We start from the raw sequence: 24,542 nt of genomic DNA on the forward strand, positions 1-24,542 counted from the left end.
GGGTTGTGGCTCAGTGGTGTGAGGCACTGGGTTTGACTCTCAGCACCACACAAAAATACATAAAATAAAGGTTAAAAAAAAAAGAATGCTTTAAAAAAAAAAAAAAAAAAAGGAGAGGAGACCATGGCCTAGCGACGAGCACTTGACAACTGATGCTCTCTCATGCGCTGCCTGCCTTCCTCAAGTATCTATCTGGACCTGTTTCCCCATCAAAGAAGGGTTCTGGGACGGTCGGACGCAAAAAGGACACCTTAAACTGGAACGTCTACGAGGGGACTCCAGACCGTGTCACCTGGAGAGATGGTGATGTGGTGACGTAAGCAGTCGGAACAGAAAGGAAGGACTTGGACAGGGCGGGCGGGCAACAACGTCGACGCCGCAGCACGCATGCGCTAAACCGCAGAAGGGCGTTCCCTGCGCGCGAGAGCCTGTCGGCCGCGCATGCGCCGTTGGTTGGCGGGAGCTTCGGAAGTGGTAGCCGTGACGTTGACTGCGGACCGCGCGCGGAGGTGCACCTGAGAAGACCCGCCTCAGTGGCTCGGGGGTCCAGGGCTGAGATAGGGCCGCGGACTGAGTAACCCGTGGCCGGTGTTTCAGGAACGGAGGCTCCGAGCTGCATGGGCGTCGCACCGAGGTCAGGAAGTCGCACACCTCTCCCCTGCTTATCCCCTTCCCAGCCTCTGTGTGCAGCCAGCCCACCGCTGTCGCTGCTCGAGACTGGGAGCCTCCGGGCGCGGCGACCTTCTCTGGAAGTAAAGAAACCCGAGGGCGGGTGCGCCTCCCGCTCGGGCAGGGCCGAGGCCTAGAGTCCTGAAATATGGACTCAAAAGTGAAGATACACATAAAAAAGGAGACCGGGGGACGCGCAGGGGCTGGCTGCGGGACGAGCTGGGGCAGGCTTTCCGCCCCCTCCGAACCTTCGTTCCCCACTCTCCAAAGTGGAGTGTGTACTAGCACCGAAAGTTGGGGAAGGGATGAAGCGGGACCATGAAGTGAGTAAAGCGCTTACATGGCACAGGTCCTAACGGATCGGAAGCGCTTAGGTGACAAATTGGTGCTATTGTCCTAGCTTGGTCTGTGTGATAAGTCATAAGGAGGGTGAGGATTTCGATTTTGAAGGACCCTTCTTTATTGTGTTGCCTTTCCCACGTTGTCTCTCGGCATCTGTTCATTTCTCTTTACCAAGCACCTCCACATCCAGATGGCTGCTAGTAGCATGAACGATGAAGAGATGTTCTCTCAGCTGTATCCCTGCCCTCTTTTTAAGTCAGTTGTCTGTGACAGACACCGGAGAGACAGATATGTTAACAAACTTTACAGCCAGGACTAGAGACCAGGGGATGTGGCTACCAAATCTCTCAGTAGAAGTGGCTTCATATTTAAGTGAGGTTGGGAAGGATGAATGTTATACAGAAAGGACAGATATGTGCAAAGATTCAAAAGTGCTACAGGGAAAGGGCATCACAGAGATCCCAACTGGTTAAGCTGGGACTAGCTTATTGAAAGTTGTTGAATGCAAGGTGGGAAAATTTTCTGCAGTTGTTTTAAAGAATGGATTGCACTGGAGCAGTGTTGAATGCAGAAAAAAACAGTGAAGAAACTGATAATGAGGCGGCGAGAGAGCAGAAATTGTGAGACTTAAACTAGTAGGGACTGGGGTTGTTGCTCAGTGGTAGAGCACTTGCCTAGCATATGGGTTTGATCTTCAGCACCACATAAAAATAAATAAAAAAGATGTTGTGGGGCTGGGATTGTGGCTCAGTAGTAGATCGCTTGCCTAGCACATGTGAAGTACTGCGTTTGATCCTCAGTACCACATAAGATAAAGGTATTGTGTCCACCTACAAATAAAAAATATATTTTAAAAAGGATATTGTCTCCATCTACAACTAAAAATTTTTGAAAAACTAAACTAGTAATGGTGGCAATGGAGGAAAGATTTAGAGACCTGGTAGAACTGATATGCCTTTTGGAAAGCTAAGAGTAAGGAATAAAGGATAATGTGGTTTTTCTAGTTTGGAAGACCAAGTAGGTCCTAATGCCATCAACTGAATTAAGGAATTAGGGACTACTTAAACAAAGTTTTAGCTAGTGGAAGATAGGGAAATATGTGTATTTCTAGCAATAAATTCTGTAGAAGTTCAGAATAGAGAGCAATGACCTATTCTTTATGCTCTGTGTAGGAGGTGGGTGAAGGCAATTCAGAGAGGATGGGAAGCACAGGTCTATTCTAGGGTAGAAAAGCTCCAGTGACACTAGACCTGAAATGTAAAGGAACAGATCACTTTGTTTTCCTGTTTTCAGAGTTTTCTACCTAGGATGACTTCAGTGACTGAATCAGACATCATAAAAGGTGAGTATTGCGAAAGTCCAAGGCCTCTTGCCTTGAGTTCAGGCTTCTGAGCTATTACCTAATTGTTTCCTGGATAGTGGTTGATTTATTGTCACATTCATGTATTTGCAGAAATGCTCCCTCAGTGTTTCCATGATCTGAGTGCATTTTCCTCCTTCTCTTTTCTCCACACACACCCCCTTCTTCTCTTTCTCTTCCTCCTCCTCCCTCTTCCCTCTTCTTTCATCTTCTTCTTGCATCTTGCTGTGCTCAGGCTGGCCCAAACTCCTGGGCTCAGTTGATCCTCCTGCCTCAGGCTCCCAAATAGCTGCTCAAATAGTTGGGACCACAGGCGTATGCCTCTGTGTAGGGGCAGGTTTTCTTTTTCCATCTTTTTGCTCATATACTTAGTTGTGGTAGGTTTGATTTTGTATTTTGACTTTTTTATAACAAATGCTAGAAGAGAATCCAGTGACGTCTAAGATACATGATCATCAATTGCAATCAAGTTTCAACCCTGTGGAAGTGTTTACTAAATCATCTGTCTCCTTGGAGATGACTCAAGCAAAGGAAAGAATTCACCTTGGCTCTAGCCCAGAAAAAGGGGAAAGTTCTGATGTCAGCCACCAGGAAGGACTTCAGTTGAGGTCCCTTCATTTGTCCACTCAAGAACAGTCTGTCCATCATGGAGACAGGAGACAGTCCTGGCGTCGAGCAAGTATGAATGAAATAAACCGACGGAAGTCACTGCCTCCCTTCCATCAGGGCATCACAGGTGGGGTGCTATGTACATAAAACAGGTTCCAGCTCAGATAAGAGGCAGTGAGGAAGGACAGGAATGACAAAGTATAACAGAATAGACTTGACTTTGCTTCTTTTTAGCTATGTGACTTTGAGCAAATCACTTCACCTTTTTGAGCCTCAGTTCCTCACCTATAAAATGGAAACAATAATACCTACTGTGTAAGGATGTTCTATGTTTATAAATTCTGATGTCAGACCTATTAAATATTCAGTATTATTGATGTTTATGTCATATGAGCCATCATGTACATATTCTGATTGATTGCTAATTATTCAACACTTATCCCCTGCTCAGATGATAGACATTAAAGAGTTTTTCCAGTAGCTTTCGCCTCATACCTAAAGTGGAACAGAAGTTGGATGGGTTAATACCTGATTTTAGCCTTTATAACTAGGAAAAAACTCAAAAGTGAAGATACACATAAAAATATCTAGACTGGACTGAGGTGTAGCTCAGTGGTGAAGTGTTCGCTAAGGAGCATGAGGTGTTGGGCTCAATCCCCTACACCAAAAAAGAAAAGAATGAATGAAAATGTAGTTCTTAAGAATACCATATTTGAATGTTGTTTTGTGTGAATTTATATCTGAGCATCAAAATATAGAATATAATATGGAAAATCTAGTATGGAATTGAGCAAATTACTTAACCTCCTTTGCCTTAAGGTCCTTGCCAGTAAACTGGGAGTGAAATAATACCTATCTTACAGGGCTGTATGAGAACTAAATGAGTTGATGTATAACACAGTACACATGTACTTGGAACGGAGTAATATCTCAAATGTTAAGCTATTATAATTACTTTAAGATATCACCATCCAGCCAGGCGTGGTGGCACACTTAAAATCTCAGCCAAGGCAGGAGGATGGCAAGTTTGAGGCCATCCTTGGCAACTTAGTGAAACTCTGTCTCAAAATAATAAGTAAAGGGTAGGAATGTAGCTAAGTGGTAGAGCATCCTGGGTTCAATTCCCAGTACAGCAAATAAATAAATAAATAAAGATAACTACCATCCAAGTGGTCTGATGTATAGAAGGAAACTGGATAAAAACAGCCATTTAACACATCAGAAAATTGCTGCCAATTCAATGCCCATGTACTTTATTCCCTAGATGTGCCAAGAAAACATTAGTAGTTCCTTAGGATTACCCCTAACTTCATTTAATTCCAGAGCATTTTTAGACTTAAAACTCTGTATAACAGGAAATCACCAATGTAATAAAATTGCTTATTTTCTGGTTGTTCCTGGCCACCTGCCAGGTTTCCTTGGTTACAGGCAGAAAGAATCCTATTTTTCTTGACTAACAACAGTAAGAATCAAGAGAGGAGTCTTGAGAATTTTAAAAAATGGCAAGCTAAAGCTGGAGGGCAAAAAGACATGTAGCTCTCATAATTCTCAAAGCAGACATCCTTGGCTATATATATTGTTTTGTTTTGTTTTTGTACTGGGACTTGAACCCAGGGGCACTTTACCACTGGGCTACATCCTCAGTGTTTTTTTAAATTTTGAGACAGGGTCCTGCTAAGTTGCTGAGGCTGGCCTTCAACTTTCAATCCTCCTGCCTCAGCCTCCTGAATCACTGGGATTACAGGTGTGCACCACCACACTCAGCTATATAATTGTTTTGATTTATTTTTTTTTTGTGTGGTGCTGGGGATTGAACCCAGGGCCTTATACATGCAAGGCAAGCACTCTATCAACTGAGCTATATCCCCAGCTCTATATAATTATTTTTAAATGGAAATAATTAAAATTAACAATATCTATATTTTGCAGTTGAGGAATCAATGGCATAATTATGGAAAGTGTCCAGTCAATGTGGTCTCATAACTCACTATGTGACCTTGAGTAAATTATCTGTTACCCAGCTTTGTTCCTTAGCATTATCTTTCATTAGATGGAATTGATAAGATACTTGCCTCTAAGTTTAATGAGGTGTACATAGCATTTAATAAAATGTTTTTTATATAGCAAGTGTTCAATAGGTGTTAGCTCTTCATGTTGAGTAGGTCCTTTTAGGGAGGCAGCATGGTACTTAGTGGGTAAAACACTGATTTTGGTGATAGATTTGGGTTTGAATCATGACTCCTCCAGTCTCTGATTTCAGACAAATCACTTCAGTTTCCCCATTTCTAAAATGGAGAGCTTGTGGAATTTATAAGAAGACTCTTAATGTCTTTAAAGCACCTTGCAGTGCCTGTCATATAAAAATGCTCAAAGGTTCTCATCTGCTTTCTTTGGTGAATATGAATTATAAAAAGTTATTTTATATCTACCTTGTTTAACAAAATAAAAGTTTAATGTAATACCTAAGAAAGATTCTTATAACTTTTTTTAAGTTTGGATATACAAATAGGAAATTTGGATTTTCCTCTGGGATTCTGGAAGAATTAGAATTCTCCCTTTAATCAGAGAAGGCTCCTTCTTGCTTTAAGTTGGATTGCATCAAGGGAGGAAAATTTTATTTTGTTTACTTTGCTGGCTGTGTAAGTATGCATTTCCTTAAATGTGGTGATATTTTATCTTAGAGCTCAGCAGGTCCATCAGTGTTGACTTAGCAGAAAGCAAACGGCTTGGTGCTCTCCTGCTTTCAAGTTTTCAGGTGAGATTCTTGGGATTGGGAAATGCTTTCAACTTTTTTGTTGTTTCAACTGTTATTGTTCCAACTTCAGAGATATTAGTACTCGATGAACTGATTAAAAGATGTTTTCTTCAGGTTGAGATTAATGTAAAAGCCAGATTTAACCCCAGCAGCATGTTCTTTTTGGACCAAATTCTCTACTAGTCTCATTGTTGCTGCTGTACTAACTGAGCAGCTAACAGATTTCCCCAGTACAGTATCTTTTGCCCATTGACCGCAAGTGATGGGAATTTAAAGTGGGTAGAGGTAAAAATTGAAGTTTCATTACAAACATTGGAGGTATGATTACATGCTAAACCAATATATGATATATGTCATATAGTTAATATTTGTTTTTTAGTTGTAGGTGGACATAATACCTTTATTTTATTTTTATGTGGTGCTGAGGATTGAACCCAGTGCCTCAAGCATGCTAAGCGAGCACTCTTCCTCTGAGCCACAACCTCAGCCCCTAATTATATTGTTTATGCTATGGCTCACTGGTGCTTATGGCAGTTTAGAGAAGCAAATAATTTGTGTGAATTAAATGACATTTTTTTTTTCTGAGTTAAAATGTGTAGTCTGAGCAACAAAGTGTTTTATTCCTGATTTATTCTGTTTATATGAAAAGTCTTAGGTGAAAAAAAATTAAATCATATTTAGTTTATATTTATTAAACATTACAAAGCTATAGGACTGGCCTGGAAATTTTTTTGTTGTTGTACTGAAAAAACTTTTCTTTTTTAGTTCTCGGTACAGAAACTTGAACCTTTCCTAAGGAACACTAAAGGCTTCAGTCTTGAAAGTTTTAGAGCAAAAGGTAAGTTACTAAGAATAGATGAGTGAGCTTTGAACCTGGTACTTCATTTTTAAAAAGACCTAGAAAATACTCAGATTTACTTGTCAGCAGAGATTGTTTATCTCAGAATTGTACCATAATTAGAGTAGACACATCTGGGTTAGCTTGATGGATAATTAACATTTCCCCTTCACATTCTTCACCTGAGTGTTACAGTAGGCTCTTTCAAGTCTAGCAGAGACCTGTTTTTACCTTGAGCACATTTTTTTTTGTTGTTTGTTTGTTTGTTTTTTTGGATTGAACCCAGGGTAGCTTAACCACTGAGCCATATCTCCAACCCTTTTTATTTTTTATTTTGAGACAGGGTCTCACTAAGTTGTTGGGAGGGCCTCAAATTTGGGATCTTCCTGCCTTAGCCTTTCAAGTCATTGGGATTGTAGATAAGCATGTGCCACCTCTCCCTGTGTGCATGTATTTTTTTATTTGCCATCATTATCTCTCATTACACTCTTGCCTATTTCCTGACTTCTGTAATGCTTTTCCTTCTAGTGCCAGGAGTTCATTTCTCTTGAAAAAAATGAAGTTATCAGTACTTATATACCTGTTTAACTCCTTTTTCACTAGTCAAGTATAAAACCACTTAAAAATGACATGAAGAAGTTATCTTCCATTTTTTCTATATATAGTAGAGAAAATAGACAACATTTTTCTGCATACTTGGACCACTTTTTTGAGTGAATGAGAGGGCCAGAATGTAACAGAACCCTAGAAGGTGTTTTCTAGACCTAAGAACACCTTAAGTATCTTTGTTAGCTCATTGTGAAAATTTATATTCTTTCTATTTTATGACATTATTTTACTCTCTCTAGCATCTTCTCTTTCTGAGGAGTTGAAACATTTTGCAGACAGACTGGAAAGTGATGGAACTCTACAAAAATGTTTTGAAGATTCAAAAGAGTAAGAGCAATTCCCCTCTGTCCTAAATTATAACTGAATTAGGACTTTTCATTATTATTAAACAGTTGTTTATTCTTTCAACAATCATTTATATAGCATTTTCGTATGTATCAGGATCTTTCAAGTATTGGGGATACAATGATAAATAAGCCTAACAATAATCTTTTAATCATACATGGTAATAAAGGAGACAGTCAAATACAGAGAAAATGTGATTTCAGATAGTGATGATCAAGAAAGTTAAAAAATATTGGGGCTGGGGTTGTGGCTCAGTGGTAGAGCGCTCGCCTAGCATGTGCAAGGCCCTGGGTTCAATCCTCAGCACCACATAAAAATAAATAAATAAAATAAGTGTATTGTGTCCAATTACAACTAAAAAATAAATATAAAAAAAAGAAAATTAAAAAATATATGACTTTAGGATGTGAGCAACTTAAGGTAGAATGTTCAGAGAAATTCTCTAATGATTTGACCTCTGGACTAAAACATGTAAGACTGAATGATGAGTAGGAACCAGCCATGGAAAGATGAAAAAAGCTCAATTCAGATCTTTGCTAGTCAGGTGAGATGAAAGAAAATCATGTTCTTTGGATCTTGACAAGCAAGAATATTAGCATAAATTTAAAAATTCCACCTCCAAAATTGGTAGTTCTTCAGGTTCAAGGTTATCCCCAACCTGCTAACTGTGCTCTGCAACAAGCCAAACACTTAGACTTACATCATGAACTTTAAGTTTGGATTTCATGAAGGTCTACTTTTCCATAGGTCCTTAGGATTGACATTTCTAATCAGGAAATGAAAGATATTTTAGCTCAACACAGCATCTTCTTTAATATATTTAAGCACAGGCTACTGCATCTCATCAGTTTCCCAGGCCTAGGTAGAAACACAGGAATGGTGGTACTACTAATTGTCTTTGCCAGGCAGAGTACCAAGAGCACCTACAATATTTTGGCATTTTTAGTGCCTGCTTTCTTTCTGTTAGAATTAATCAACTGAGCTGAGCCATTGAATAACAGTAGGAATCAAAATTGATGAATTGGGTGGAGCCAAAACATAGATAACCCTAAGTGCCAATTTCAAGAGTTCAGGCTTTTCTTCTGTAAGCTGTGTAGTCACAGAGGTTCAAATATGATACTGGGGATTAAGCCTAGGCTCGCCTGAAATTTGTGATCCTCCTGCCTCGGCCTACCAAGTTGTTGGGATTATAGGTATATGCCACCTATAGTCTGGGGCTAGGGTTGTGGCTAAACCTGGGGCTAGGGTTGTGGCTCAGTGGCAGAGCACTTGATTTCCACATGTGAGGCACTAGGTTCGATCCTCAGCACAACATAAAAATTAATAAACAAAAACAGATATATGCCGCCTGTAGTTACGTCTGAACCCAGCTAATCACAGAGTTTTTAAGCAAGGCAAAAAAATTAAAGGACTATTTTTAGAAAAGTTAATTTGGCCATGGTGTGAATTGGAATGGATGAGAAAAATGGAATATAAAGAGACAAAAGTGAGACAGATCCAGGCATGGTGGTGCATGCCTATAATCCCAGCAACTCAGAAGCTAAGGCAAAAGGATTGCAAGTTTCAGGCCAGCTTTGGCAATTTAGTGAGATCCTGTCTCATAAAAAAGTTTAAAAAGGGACTAGGGATGAAGCTCATGGTAGAAAGCCCCCAGGTTCAATCCCAGTACCGTAAACACACACACACACACACACACACACACACACACACACACACCAGTGAGATATAAGTCCAAAAACAAATATTTGGTGAAAGATAAAAAGTTAGGAATGTTTTTATGCCACTAAAATTATGTAGGGACTGGGGATGTAGCTTAGGGGTAGAGTGCTTGCCTAGCAAGTGTAAAGCCCTGTGTTCAATCCCCAGCACTGCAAAGAAATTATATAGGACATCATATTAAAAACAAGTATTTCTTGAAAGATTCATGTTAATCTCATAATCCTATCTGTATTCCAGAAAAGCATCAGATTTGTCTCTGGAGAAGTCAGTGGCTGAGATGAAGGAGTATATAACAAAGTAAGTGAAAATGAGTGAACCTTATTTGGGAAAGTCTAAATTAATTCTTCATCTGGGGAATATAAACCTGGGGAAAATGAATTGTAAACATGGTGCTCAGTACTAATATATCAACAATAAAAATTAAAAGGCTGCATATTGAAAAGTTTATGGCTCTACTGATGGCTAATTTCATAGGAAGGAGTCTGGGGAATATAAGGATGTTAATTTCATTTTAAGAACTCTTGTTTTATTTGATTAAATTAATATCCTCTGATCAGTTTAGCTTTCTAATCCTTTAATGACTTTTTTATTCACATTTTACAACCAGATTATATTCCTAAGGTACTTATTGTTGCCCTGAGTGATTATGAATGAGATGATCAAAATTAACAGATTTTTTTTTTCTCCCCGATTCTGTAGATTTTCTTTAGAAAGTCAGACTTGGGATCAGCTTTTGCTGCGCTACCAGAAAGCAGTACTACCAGAAGCCATGTCCAGGTTAGATCTGTAAACAGGAAGCTATCTTTTTACCTTGTGGAATTTGATTTGCATTTATTTCAGTTCTTTTAGCACAAATTGAATGGTGAATCCTTTCTCACAGTTCAGTGAACGCATCAAAACTCTGTAAAAGTGTGTATTAGTACTCTCTGACATAAGCAGAGTGTGGCAGAGAAGGAAGGAAAAGTTGGCATCACTATTTTTAGTCTCAGAACAGAATTGCCTCTGTCCTGTGCCTTTGGCTGTGGTTTCACATCCTTAGGGAGACAGGCACATCTCTGCTTTGCACCTGTCCACCTGGGTCTGGGCCAAATACAGTAGTCAAGAGACCTGAGTGAGCACATGGACTTTGAGATGCAGGTATGCATCCTGAAGGGCTTTCATGGAGACACAGAAACATGCAAGGGGAGTGATAGAGGAGGAAAGAAAGATCCAGATCTTTGTCTGGATCTTGAAAGTGGGAAAGTGCTGAATTTTTATTTAATTGAGCATCTAAACAAGTAAGTTTAAGCTTTTTTTTTTTCCCCCTCCAGTAGTGTTAGCTAGAAAGCCAATTATAAAATGTTAGCCAAGACTCTATAATTGCAAAAGTGGCCTCTCAGTAGAGAGGGGCTTTGAGGAAAATGGTTTGAAAAACTTTTATAATCCAAGGAGTGGGGGTTATTAGTTACTTTATTTACCCCAAACCTATTCTATTTCTGAGGATAGACTCTATATAAGATGGCAGTTTCAGAATAAAAACTTTTGTGGCAAAGTTTATAGTTTAAGAGAATGCTTCTAGAAGCAGTCTGACTACTTAATTTTGTGACCTCAGGCAGATCATTCTCTTGGAGTCTGTGGTTCCTCATTTGAAAACAGGGATATTACCTCTCATTGGGTTGTTATGTTAAATGGAAAGTGACTAGCAACATTTGGCACCTACAAAGCACTGAGTAAATTGTAGTGATAGTTTTGAAAAGGTTTCCATCAGTTTTCATGAACTCAAGGTAGATCAGCGTTTTTTTTTTTTTGGTAAATGTTATAAACATTGACTTTAGGGTAGCAGACTTTGGCTTCCCTTTACTCCAATGATAGCCTTTTTTGTTCATGTACATACTTACTGTTCAGTGGAGTTAACCGACCTAAAACTTTTAGCATTTCTCAGAGTCTAGTGGTATAAAAACTTTAATACAGGACAGTTGTTTCAGAGACCCTTGTGAAGATAGCCTGTACCAGAAGCTGGCAGTGGAGCTCAGTGTGGAGTATTTGGCTAACCGTGTGCAAGGCCCTGGGTTTGATCCCACTACTGCAAAAGAAAAAGGAGATCTGGGCATGGTGGCACACACTTGTACTCCTAGCTGTTCAGGAGCCTGAGGCAAGAGAATCACAAGTTTGAAGCCAGCCTAAATAACTTAGTGAGACCCTCAAAACAATAAATAAATAAATTAAAAAAATAAATAAATAAATAAATAAATAAATGGACTGGGATGTAGCGCAGGGGTAGAATGCCTCTGGGTTCAGTTGCTACTACCAAAAAAAAAGAGAGACATCCCATACCTAGAGTAGGGTAGAAAAATATTGATTTGACCTTGTGGGAGGTTTTTTCAAAAATAATCTTTGATATCTTCCAGAAAGTGACTATAAAATTCCTTGAAAATCTTTTCTTTTTTTGTTGTTTTAGAGAATCAGCTGAAACCAAAATTACTGAAGTCAAAGTAGAACCTACAACATATCTTGGGTCTTCTCAGAGTGAAGTTCTTAACACAAAACCTGACTATCAGAAAATATTACAGAACCAAAACAAAGTATTTGATCATATGGAGCTGGTGGTGAGTTGGCTCAGTCTTACTTGGTTGAGCTTTCCAGCTTTGCTGCTTGTTATCTATTAGTCAGCTTTCCATCGCTGTGACAAAATCCCTGAAAATAATCAACTTACAAGAAGGAAAGATTTAGTTTGACTCAGTTTTGAACATTTCAGGCCATGGTTGCATGGCCCTATTGTTTTGGGCCTGTTGTGGCACAGTACACCGTGGTGGAACACATGACAGAGAAGGCTGCTTACATTGTGGTGGCTGGGAAGTGAAAGAGGAAGGGGCCTGGGTCCCAGTAACCCTTCAAGGGCACACACCCAGTATCCCTTCAAGCTCCCTCCCACTACGTCCACTATCTCCCAGTAGCACCACAAGCTGGTGACCAAGGCTTTAACATATGAGCCTCTGGGGGACATTCAAAATCCAACTATAGCATCATCCTTGGAAATAAATATAGAGGGCTGGGGATATAGCTCAGTTGGTAGAGTGCTTGCCTTGTAGACACAAGGCCCTGGGTTCCATCCCTAGCACCATAGACAATAAAAAATAATAATAATAAAAAGTAAATATATGGGTAAGTGCTAATAAAGCAGGGTAAGGGTGATAGAGAGTACAGAAAGGGTTTCAGGTTGTTTTTACATAAAGCACTTATCAAAGGCCCCACCAAGGTGCCAGTTTAACAGAAACTTGAAGGAATGAGAAAGTGAGCCATGAGGACATTTGGGAGAACAGTGTTTTGTCAGTCCTAGTATCAACAGGAAGCAGATGGGCATTTGAAATAAGGTAGTTTGAGGAATTTCCAAAACCTTATTTCAGTGCAACTATGGATAAAGATGTGGGTACCACAGAACCACAAGGGTTAGTGGAGTAACCTGTAGCTTAGAGGTAGCTGAGCTCATCCTACCTATTGGCCTAAAGGGAGGAACAGTTACTGTGGCATCTGAGGAAAGGACAACACATACTTTGAGAGAGCTATGACCTCAAGGCTGGAGGGATTCAGCCAACTCAAGATGACCTTTCTGGGAACAATCCTGGGTAATAAATACCCTGGCTTCATTGAGCTCCCTCCTACTAGGGCTCCCTTATAACTATACCCAACCAGAAACTAGAGGATGTGGCACCTTTTGGTAGAGATCATAGGTGTCAGCCTCAGACCTGTTGGTAGTGGTCATAGGGGTCAGCCTGGGAAGGCACAGAGCAGGCTGGAGAAAAGTAGGGAATGGCTCAGGAGGCGTCAATAGAAACTGTCTAGCATAAGCATTCCAGGCTGAAAGACTAGCAGGCTCAAAGCTGAGCAGGAGCCTCCCAGGGAGGTTGGAGGAATATCAGAGAAGCCATGGAGCTCTGCAGCTCTGTCTTGTCTTTTGTCTGCAGATGGATGAGCTGCAAGGATCAGTAAAACAGCTGCAAACGTTTATGGACGAAAGTACCCAGTGCCTCCAGAAGGTGTCAGCACAGCTTGGTAAGTGTCTCCAGGGGACTGGAGCTTAGGTTCTTCTATATCTGATGGCTTTTGGGATGCAAACTGCCCTACAAAGCATGTGGTCCTGAGGTATGACCTATATCAGGGGATTTGTTTTTCTCCCCACAATAAATAATATGTTGATGGGAAATTTCTTTCTTTCTTTCTTTCTTTTTTTGGTTATACTGGGGATTTAACCAGGGTACTCTACCACTGAGCTACACCACCCTTTAAAATTTAGGTACTAGGGATTGAACCCAGGGTGCTTTACCACTGAGCCCTATCTTTAGCCCTTTTAATATATTATTTAGAGACAAGTTCTCGCTCAGTTGCTTAGGGACTTGCTAAATTGCTAAGGCTGGCTTTGAACTTGTAATCCCCCTGCCTTAGCCTCCCAAGCCTCTGGGATTACAGGTGTGAGCCACCACACTGAATTTTTATTTCTTCCTAGTTGTAGATGGACACAATACCTTTTATTTAGTTAGTTAGTTTTATGTGGTGCTGAGGATCAAACACAGTGCCACACACATGCTAAGCAAGTACTCTACCACTGAGCTCCAACCACAGACTCCCCAAGTCCTTTTTATTTTTGTTTCCAGACAGTGTCTTGCTAATTTCCTGAGGTTGGCCTTGAATTCTCCTGCCTCAACCTCCTGAGTCACTTGGAATTATAGGCATGCACTACTGTGCCCAACTTTTTTTTTAAGTTGTAGGTAGACACAATACCTTTATTTTTTATTTTTATGTGGTGCTGAGGATCCAACCCAGTGCCTCACGCATGTCAAGCGAGCGCTCTATCACTCAGCCCCAGCCCCCAACTTTTTATTTTTTTAGTTGTAGATGGACACAATACTTTTATTTTATTTATTTATTGCTATGTGGTGCTGAGGATCAAACCCACTGGCTCACACATGCTAGGCAAGAGCTCTGCCACTGAGCTACAGCCACGTCCTCTGGCTTTTTATGTTTGAGCCTCACTATGTTGAGGCTATCCTTGAACTTACAATCCTCCTCAGCCTTTCATATTTCAACAATAGTTGGGATTATAGGTGTGTGCCCCTGTGCCTGGTTGTTGATGGGAAATTTCTAGATGTAAATTCCACAGAAGAACAGTAGACTGAGAATTAAATCCCCATGAACTGCCTTGTCATTGTAATGTCATTCACTGTCTAACAGTGTTCACACTTTTTTTTGCTTGTTTGGTTTTTTGTTTGTTTGGGGTTTTTTTTTTTTTTTTTTGCAATACTGGGGATTAAACCCAGGGCCTCACGAGTACTAGGCCAGTATTCCACCACTGAACTACACCCTTAGTTCTTCAATAAACTTTATGTAAATTCAATTGAGATTTAGTTTTGTCTCATTTCCTCTGCAGAGAAGAGAAGCATGCAACAGTTAGATACTTCACCTGCTCGAAAACTGCTTAAACTTCACCTACAGAAACCATCTACCACACATTGCTCTGGATCTTGTCAGTGATCTTGCCCAGCTTTTTTGCCAGAAGACACTCAAAGGAGAGGATTGGGAAGAGTGCCCCAGCATGTGGCAGCTGCACAGCAGCCTGAGCTGGACAGCTCTGTTGCTATGGAGGATAACTGGCTAGCTGACTGTAGAGAACTTTGACTTTTTTCTGAATGATAGAATTCATGCATCCAAAAGAAAATTAGAAACACATTTTTTTCCAGGAATATGCAAAATGTTTGAAACTTCCTTTTTGAAATGGCCTTCAAAACCAGTGGCCCATTCTTTTGAATATCCTTCATAGTATGAAGATTTCAGCTTTTGAAACCAAAGTCTTTTAGGACCAAGTTTAATGAAACATTTTAGGGACCAAGTTGGGTTCTGGTCATAAAGGAGTCAGGTTGGTTTTCAAGGTGTGGCTATGAAGGGGATTTTAGATAGAAGAGCATTGAGCATTGTTTCCATCATGGGGATGCATACATCACTTCACAAAATGTCCAATTTAAAGAAAATACTACTCATTTTTTATGTCTTGAGTGCACTTTAGTTTTTAACATTGAGTTGATATACTAAGCATTGAATTCATGGCAAGAGGAACTAAGTGCTACTTTTAATTTTTTTTTTTTTTTCTGTGCTGGGGATCAAACTCAGCATGCTAGGCAAGTGTGCTTTACCACCAAGCTGCACCCCCTGTTTCCCAGTAGTTCTTTGTATTTATGAATAAACTATAAAATTATAAATAATTTAAAAATTTCCTATCTTTATATATGTTTTGAGTGTATTTTTAAAGTATTGTTTTTGTAGTGCTGAGCATTATGCCCACGGGCTTTGTGCATGCTAACAGTGTGCTCCACTATGGAGCTATGCCCCAGTCTCTAAAAATGATTAAAGGCAAAGAATGCTTAATAGAAAATAAGATTTTTTAAAAAATATATTTTAGTTACTGATGGACCTTTATTTTATTTATTTATATGCAGTGCTGAGAATTGAACCCAGTGCCTCAAACATGCTTGGTAAGTGCTCTACCACTGAGCCACAACCCCAGCCCAGAAAATAAGATTCTTTATCAAAGTGAAGTGAGCAGTAGTATGAAAATATGCCTCAGAACTTACTACCAATAAAATAGCTAATTTATTTTTAATTTTTTTTTTAAATTTTCATCACACTAATGGGACAAAACCTATACATTTAGACATTCAGTCAAAATATTAGATATTGAACACCCATTGGGGAGAGGTGATATCTCCTCACCTTGCCCTATGTTTGTTTCTTAAACACTTCTAGGCACTGGGGAGAGTACAAAGAACATAGGGAAATTCCTTCATGCGCATTGTACTGGAAACAAGGAACACAGAGTGGTGTTTTTTTGGTTTTTTTGGGGGGTGCGTGTGTGTGGTGCTGGGGATTGAACCCAGGGCCTTGTGCATACAAGGCAAGCACTCTACCAACCTATGTCCCCAGTCCAGGAACACAGAGAGATGATATAGCTACCTTGGAAAGGTTAAAGACATTAAACTGGGCAAGTATTCTAGGCAAAAGCAGCATTTTTTTCTTTTCTATGGTATTGAGAATTGAACCTAGTGCCTTGCGCATGCTACATAAACATTCTATCACCAAGTTAGATCCTTAGCCCTTTTAATTTTATTTTGAGACAGGGTCTCACTAAACTATGCAGGCTGGCCTCAGACTTGTGATCTGATCTTTCTGCCTCAATGTCTCAAGAAAGTAGGAGCCTCGGGCTGGGATTGTGGCTCAGTGGTAGAGGGCTCGCCTAACAGGGGCGGGACCCGGGTTCAATCCTCAGCACCACATAAAAATAAATAAATAAAATAAAGAGATTGTGTTCAACTACAACTAAAAAAATAAAAATAAAAGCAAAATAATAATAATAATTTAAAAAAAAAAAAAGTAGGAGCCTCCCAAGTTGCTGGAATTATAGGTGTGTACCACTGAGCCAGGCCAGAACTAATAATAGAAGCAAGCAAGGTGTGGATATGAAAGATCACTTAAGCTACTGAAGTAGTAGAGGTGAGAAATAACAGCTTGTGTTGGGTGTTGACAGTGAATGAGTGGGGCAGAACTGTCTGCAGCTTATGGTGTCTGGAACATGGCAGACATGGAGCCTTTGTGTTAAAACCCAACTCTGTCACTTCCTATCTTATTGGGAAAAAGCTATTTAACCTCTTACCTGTAAGGTCAGGAGAAGGACAGAATCTATATTATAGGGATACTGTAAGGATTAGATTAAGTAACAGATTTAGAACACTGGTTATCAGTTTGCTCCTGAGGATGAAGGCTTGAACAAGTGGGTAGAGCATGAGATGGAAAACCTAATAGTTCAATTTGGGATGCCAAATGGAGAATTCAACTAGTCTTGTCAGACATAAAGGGGGAAAACTGAGTAGAGATGTCTGGAATAGAGATAAAACTTGAGAGAGATGTCTAGTTATTGAAGATTTAAGAATGGATTAAGTTGTCCATAGTGGAACAAGAAGAGAAATTTCAACCTCAAGGAAAGCTAACTTCACAATGAAAAGAATGGTGCTGATTACCCACTCCTGCAGAAGCACAGTAGTGTAATGGCAAGAATGCAGAGCTTGAAGTGAATCCTCATCTCTTATCCTAAACGTCCTCACCTATAAAATGAGGATAGATCACTTCCAAAGGTAATCACACCTCCTCTAGTTTACTTATTATATTGTGTATTTTTGTTATGAGTACTTGTTCAAACTGAAGGATTGGAAAGTGTGATTTTTATCTTCAACAGCTAAATAAAACACAGAAAAATAATACTTATTGAGCACTAAGCATCATTTAGTCCTTATCATAAATTTATGAGGTGGTTTCTATTTTTTTTGTCATTATAAATGAACTTAGGCATGGTTTAATAATATAACCATAGACATATGGACAGTGGAGGGCGAAGTACAGCCAATTTGGCACTCAGTAAATGTTAATGAACAAACTTAAGTGTATAATAAAGAGTTGTGCTCAAAAATCAGTTTTTCCTTTATCCAAATTTGGTTCAGGAATTGTGCGTGATGAATAACAATATCACTGCCTCTGAAAGATTTGATTGTTTTTATTCCATTTGCTCTCATTTAGTTCAGAGAATAGTCTCTAGTCCCAGATACATAACATTAAAAGAAATAATAGATCAACGAATAAAACTCCTAAGGGAGAGGGATTATGTCCTGTGCATTTTAGTGTTATTTAAATTGTTGGGTTATTAAGTTTAATGTGTGCAGTGATTCTGGAAAACAAAAAATCCATCTCTCATGTTGCACTCAAAAAAACAAATAGTGTGACTGGTAGTTCTAGAGGGGATGTAAAAGAGGATTGGGAATTAGGAGCCGCGAGTCTCGAATTCTAGTTTTGAAGATACTGTGTTCATTCACAAAAATTTACCAAGCCCCTTCCAGGTGCCACGCACTGTGCTGGGGGCCTTGTGACCTTGGGTACGGCCTCAAGCCTTCTTAAAAGAGGCACGCGTGGATCTTAGGGATTTCATAAGGATGTGACTCACAGGAAGGGGAGGAGGTTGTGGAGACACAGCATTCCACACCCCTCCCTCTCGGCCCCTCAGATTTCTCCGAGGAGACTCCGCAGCAAGAAAAACTACACCCAATATGGCGCCGCCAGCCCCTCCCGCCTCAGTCGCCATCTCCTTGGTAGTTCCCGAGGCAGGCGAGCGTAGTGCGCCTGCGCAGCCCTGGCATCCTCAGTGCGCCTGCGCGCCCGCCGCGCTCCTCCTCCTCCCACCCCTCACCGCTGCCGCTGCTGCTTACTGCTGCACTGACCGCGGCGTCCGCGCCTCAGGTGAGTGAGCGCCTCAGCCCTACCCGCCCGCGGCGCGGCGTGCGGGGACGTCGCTCCTTCTCCCTGCCCTCGGCTCCGTGTTTTCGCCGTCGACAGGGCCCGGGGTCCGCAATGCCAGCCGACCAACTACGGCCCCCTACTCTCCGCCCCTCCCCGGGTCAGCCCGCCCTCCCGCCGCGGCTCCCCGCGCCCTGCCCACGGGCGACGGCGTGTGAACGACTCGGGTCGAGCCTTCTTCCGACACCTACAGTCCCAGGGACCCCTGCAGGGCCACCCCATTTCATGCTCGCGTTCTGCAGGCGGCAGAGCTCGGCAGTCTCCCCGGACTGGGCATCCATCTGCTCCGGCCGCCCTAGAACAGGGGGGCACGGAAGAGGGGCCTGGCTCGCCCTGCCCTATGCTGCCCCGGCCACTGCTGGGACCCCACGACCGCCCTGCTGGGAGAGGGCTCCTTAGCCGCACTTCACAGCCGAGGAAACTGAGGCACCGATTGGTGAAGTGCTGTGCCCAAGGTCACGGGGCTGACCAGTGGCAGGGATGGTTGTCGAACTCAGGTGCTTGGGCTCTTAAGGCCAGTGGAGATGGAATTTGATCTCAAACCTTTAAATATTTTTGAGAAAACACTTGTCATGTGTTTAGCGGAGTTGCTCTTAAACGTCATAAAGTGGGCTGCAGGAAGAATATCTTATTGTCGGAGTACAGTTAAGGTGTTACTGTAATAAAATGTGATATTAATAAGAGCTGACATTCATCCAGTACTTGCTGTGTGTCAGGGATCTTGCTAAGCATTTTATTAAGATCATCTCACTTAATACCTCAGCACTTCCTAATACAGTGCTTCCCCCTTCCTTTTCATGAAATCTCTCCTTCCCCACCCGCTGCATGGCTGGCCACATTGTCACAGGTAAACTAGGTTCCTCATGACTTGGGAGGTAGGAAAGCTCTCCTATGGTGGCTTAGTGGCAGAACAGGGTATTCCTTGCTTGCCTGCATCCAGATTTTTCCCTCAGCCTATCTCTTCTAGTGAGTATAATTAGCCTTCTTTTCCTAGCTGCCAGGAAAGCAGGAATGGGCTAGCTGGGCTAGCTGGCCTTGGAGGTGACAGAGCAGATTTGGCGAGCGGTCACCTCACTCTGGGACTTCTGGTTCTGCTCCAACGTTGGGCTTTAACATTTCAGTATTTAAGATAATGTGAAGGGGAGAAAGATCACTGACAGTGGTGCCGCATCTAAGAAGCCCTTGATTTGAAGTCCCAAATGAACAGCTATAAAAATATGTGAATGTTTTGCCCCCAAAATAACTAGCTCAAACTGCCTTTTTCTCCCTTAGCAAATCCTCGTCCACATTCAAAGACTACACTAAATCACTCCCTTCTTTGTGAAGCCTTACCTGCTTGATTTTCCCAATTAGAATTAAGCACACACAGTACGGTATATGCCAGGTCTTACCCTTAGGACTATTAGCTCCTTGAGGTCAGGAATTGTCTTTGCAACCCCAGATGCCTGGCTTATAGTGGACTAGTGGTAAAATCAGTGTATTTCCATTGCTTCTTTTCATCACTCAAAGGGTGATGGTCTCTTGTTGCCCTTCTGTTCTTCATCTTGCCCTTCAGTTTCTCTTTGCTGTGTCTCCTGTTAGATTCAACTTCTCATCATCACTCACCTCTCAAAGGCCTCAGTCCACCCCGATGTTTCTGAAAATTTGCAAATAAGGGTCTTGTATCAAGAAGCCTGTTTATGCCCAATAGTTTGAGTTGGTATATGTTGCTTAAGCCTACAGAGCCATTTTTATTTACATGTTGCAGTAGGATGGTCTAAGGCTTACTGCCTTTTCAGTTTATTACTTACTTAGTATGTGTGATATACATTTGTCACATTCTTTTGCCTTATGTGACTGACTAACCCTGGTGATATCAGAATAAAAGCAGTTTTTTACTGTATATCAGTGCATGGTATGTGTAATAAATATTCAGAAGGACCCTTTGGGAGGCAGCAGATATATGTATAGGTTCTCTACTAAAATGAAGCTTAAAGATTTTTTTCCATATAATTTTCTGCAGATATACTGAGCTGTTTTTTGTTTGTTTGTTTTATTTTGTGGTTTTGGGGTTTGCCTCACGTGTGTTAGGCAAGCTACTCCCTGAGCCCTTCTTTAATTTTGAGACATGGTGCTGCTGGGATTACTGGTATGTGCTACCAGACCAGGCCTTAAGCTAATATTATGTATGGTGCTAGTTTCAGTTGAATAAAATATTTTTCCTATTGAAAGAGTTTACTAGCTAACTGGGAAACACTGCATCTAACTGTCTAACTGCATCTAACAAGTCACATCTAAAAATTGTCCTGTTAGTATTCTAAGCAAAGCATTATGAGAGAATAATAGATTAAGGTATTCCTACATGAGACATTTTATAAAATCATATATTATTCAAACTGAAAATAAGTATTGAGTCCAACCCTGACACTTTCATAGACATCATCCTGAGAACTGAATTTATCCAATGCTATAGAACTGGGACTACAGCTTAAAATTCCATAATTTTTATTTATTAAAAATTTACCAATGTAGTTCAGTGATAGTGCGCTTGACTAACATGCATGAGGCCCTGGATTTGATCCTAAGCACCACAAACAAACAAAAAAAGATTTACCAGCATTTCTTATCTTGGGGAATTCATTAACCAGCAGATCTATTAAAATTCCATTTATGTGTCAGGCATGGTGGCACATATCTGTAATACCAACTACTCAGCTGAGACAGGAGGATTTTAAGTTCAAGGCCCACCTGAACAACTAAGCAAGACCCTTCTCAAAATAAAATTTTGAGTGGTGGGGCTATAGCTCAGTGATAGAGCACTTGCCTCACAGGAACAAGGTCCTATATTGAATCCTGAGTATCACACACATCAAAAAAAGAATTCATTTTGTCTTCAGTTCAGGGGTAGGGAAAGAGATACAAAGATACGGTTCATGTCTTCAAGGAGCTTATGGTCTGTTGGAGAAGAGTAAAGAACTGTTCTCTGACATCAAAGATATAAAGCTAATTGTTAAATTGTATGGTGAGGCACTATGTGTGTCATGATAGTTTAGGGAAGGGGCCAAGAAGGATTAGTGTGAGCTGTGATAGTGACCATTTTGGAAAAGAACCAAGACTTTCTGGGCTTGATAGATTGATAGGTCCAGATTCAGTCAAAAAGAGGAGGAAAGCATTTGGAATCAGGAGTGATAAACAGACAAGATAGCAATGCCTGCCATATGTAGGACTGCCGCAGTCTGGCTGGGCACAATCAGGAGCCACTTGTCAAAAGAAACTAACTTTATTTTTAGAACCACACACGCCAAACAAAACAGCCTCTCAGGAAAAATCCTCAGAGCCTCAACTGCCACCACCGGCTTTCCACAAGCCTCTCTCTCCCACACAAGCCTCTCTCCACCTCCCACAATCCTCCTGCTCTTGAGGCCGATTGGCTGGGTCACGTGGGCGGAGCCAAAAAAAGTCCCCCAATGAGCAGCTCCGTGGTCTGAAAGGGCAGGGAAACAGTCCAATGAGCATCACCGCAGAGGAGCCAATCAGCTAGATGTTGCTGGGGCCGAGGAGCCAATCAGCTAGATGTTGCTGGGGCCGCTGTGAGCCAATCATCAGCCGGCAGCTGGAAGTTTGCTGGCAGCTGGAAGTTTGCTGGGGCCCCTTTGGCTGTGGCTCTCAACATAGGACAGTTCAAAAAAATTGGCATAACTGTATTAGAGCAGTGTCAGTGTGCATCAGAAATCTGGACAACTCCTCCCCCAGAGTTTCTGATTCAACAGCTCTGGAGTGGGACCTGAGAATGTGCAGTTCACACAGGTTCCCAGATGATGCTAATGATCCAAGGACCAAACTTCGAGAAGTACTGGATTAGAAGGTTGAAAAACTATAGTCAGAAACTGTCAAAGAACTTGTTTCAAAAGTGTGTGTGTGTGTGTGTGTGTGTGTGTGTTAGTTATACTAACATGGGAGCATTCTGAAAAGATACATAAGATAGTAGTCAGTTCTGGAAACAGAATTTAGGAAATTGGGAAATTCACTTTTTACCTTATACCTTTCTGTGTTATTTTTGCATTGTGTGCACATATTGCACTTGTGTTTTAAAAAGGAAAGAAAAATAAGAGTCCATTTTGAGGATACATACTAAAATATTTATGGATTATAAAAAGAGCTTGCTAAAGTAATCTAGTCATACAACAAGCATTTTTAGAGTGCTATATGCCAGATGCTGCTAGCTTCTGGAAATACAAAGCCTTTGCTAAAGCTTGCAGTCTGGTGATTAAGATCACAGATTGCAACTTTAGTTGAGCTTCCTAAGAGCAAGGACCAGTGTCTAGCTCTCTGATAATGGACATTTGGCCGATAATAGGCACTTGGTAAGGTAAGTGATGAATGAATGAGCAAATCCAGACAAGAACTGAGGATAATAGGAAAGATGGAAGATTTTGAAATTAAAAACAAAAAAAAACAGACATGATGAAAGGAAGAGGTGTGTCAAGAAGGATTCTGAAGTCCAAAGATTAATAATATTTTAGGTTTAATGCAGAACAGGAGGTTGAGTTATCTATTCAGAAAGACAGGCTTAGACCACAGCCCCACCCCCCACTTAAAAGATTGTTTGAAAATTTTACCTCAATTGAGTATAAGTATTTGCCAGGTTTCAGGGCTTTCTTAGGTAAAGGAAATTTTTTGTTTTTAATTACATCTTATTTATTCATGTGAAGTTAATTGATATATAAAAGATATTTTAAATGCTTATATAAAAATGAGTGGTCTTGCTGGCATATTGGTGCATGCCTGTAATCCCAGTGGCTCAGGAAGCTGAGGCAGGAGGATTGTGAGTTCAAAGCCAGCCTCAGCAAAAATAAAACTCTGAACAACTCAATGAGACCCTATCTCTAAATAAAATACAAAGTAGGGCTGGGGCTATGGCCCGGTACCAAAAAAAAAAAGTGGTCTTGACCTGGAGAATAACTCAGTGGTAGAGTGTGTGCTTAGGACATGTAAAGTTCTGGATATAGTTGACTCAAAATTCTATAATATTTCCAACATTACTTGACTGAGTTTGACATATTATTAGCTCTAAATAAATATTTGTTGTTATGGCTGAAGGGAGTGCACTTTAGAGGAAATACGACTTCTTTGCATGCTGCATTTAATTCTGTATAAACTCTAATTACAGTACCAAACAGGCCATGCTGTTTAACTTTATGTGGAGCCATGTAATATGGAGTCTGTGCTTTCCCTGGATATGGGGAGAACATGAGATGAAGCCATTATTATCCCTAGCTTTTTGTGTGGAGGTGCTACTTACTGTCTTCCCCAGAGACTTTATATAGTAAATGAAGATTAATTTTCTAAATAGGGGATGGCTTTCCCCAGGTTTGGGCTATATTCATATTCGTATAATCCTCTTACCCATAGTCTGCAGTCTGTACTTTTCAGTTGATAAAGAATAAATTCCCTTTTCGTACTTGATTTTATTACTTGTTAGGGTTTTTTTTTTTTTTAATGTTTTGCAGTATATATTTTTAAAAAATGCTATTTTAGTGGCACAGGAGGATCACAAGTTTGAGGTCAGCCTTGGCAACTCAGTGAAACCCTGTCTCAAAATATATAGCTTAGGGACTGGAATTGTGGCTTAGTGATAGAGCGCTTGCCTAGCAAGTATGAGGCACTGGGTTTGATCCTCAGCACCACATAAAAATAAATAAAGAAAAAGTATTGTGTCCATCTACAACTAAAATATTTGTGTGTGTGTGTACACATATATATATATATAGCTTAGTAGTATATATATATAATCTTATAGTTTAGTAGAACACTTAGTAGAACACTTGCATAGCATGCACAAGATCCTGGGTTCAATCCCAGGTAAAGGAAAAAAGAAAAAGAAGATGATACTATCTCAAATTTTGGGGTAATAGCAATCATTTTTAGGGTGCTATTAGTGTGATTGATGGCCT

The 24,542-nt window shown here is 40.7% G+C and overlaps 2 protein-coding genes across 9 annotated transcripts in view; both read left to right on the forward strand.

The window, feature by feature from the left end:
* The first annotated feature begins 241 nt into the window (after window positions 1-241).
* On the forward strand, window positions 242-17,525 carry Dsn1 (DSN1 component of MIS12 kinetochore complex). 5 transcript variants are annotated; one of them, XM_015480960.2, is made up of 11 exons: window positions 242-634; window positions 2,305-2,353; window positions 2,793-3,107; window positions 5,662-5,735; window positions 6,501-6,573; window positions 7,422-7,509; window positions 9,484-9,543; window positions 9,946-10,023; window positions 11,684-11,831; window positions 13,188-13,275; window positions 14,648-17,525. In XM_015480960.2, exons 2-11 carry the CDS (start codon window positions 2,320-2,322, stop codon window positions 14,749-14,751), a joined length of 1,062 nt encoding a protein of 353 aa, XP_015336446.1. In that variant the 5' UTR covers window positions 242-634; window positions 2,305-2,319; the 3' UTR covers window positions 14,752-17,525. The 5 variants fall into 5 exon arrangements, with proteins under 5 accessions (XP_015336446.1, XP_048666938.1, XP_048666940.1 ...); XM_048810981.1 differs by having other exon boundaries at window positions 243-634; window positions 2,888-3,107; XM_048810983.1 differs by lacking the exon at window positions 2,793-3,107 and having other exon boundaries at window positions 243-634.
* A 910-nt stretch (window positions 17,526-18,435) lies between these two features.
* Window positions 18,436-24,542, forward strand: part of Ndrg3 (NDRG family member 3) — a 60,707-nt gene continuing 54,600 nt past the window's right edge. For all 4 annotated transcript variants that reach the window (XM_015480972.2, XM_015480981.2, XM_015480976.2 and 1 more), the window contains exon 1: window positions 18,436-18,552. The gene's annotated coding sequence lies outside the window, so the exon portion shown is untranslated. The remainder of the gene's footprint in view (window positions 18,553-24,542) is intronic.

Source organism: Marmota marmota, unplaced genomic scaffold (genome assembly GCF_001458135.2).
Source record: "Marmota marmota marmota unplaced genomic scaffold, marMar, whole genome shotgun sequence".
In the NCBI taxonomy this organism is placed as follows: domain Eukaryota; kingdom Metazoa; phylum Chordata; class Mammalia; order Rodentia; family Sciuridae; genus Marmota; species Marmota marmota.

Excerpts from the sequence above, each read along its gene's own strand:
- Dsn1 (XM_015480960.2), top strand. The coding sequence starts at position 2,320 with ATGACTTCAGTGACTGAATCAGACATCATAAAAG. Across the intron at positions 9,544-9,945 it reads ATGAAGGAGTATATAACAAA|ATTTTCTTTAGAAAGTCAGA; the intron begins GTAAGTGAAAAT and ends CCGATTCTGTAG. Across the intron at positions 10,024-11,683 it reads CTACCAGAAGCCATGTCCAG|AGAATCAGCTGAAACCAAAA; the intron begins GTTAGATCTGTA and ends TTGTTGTTTTAG.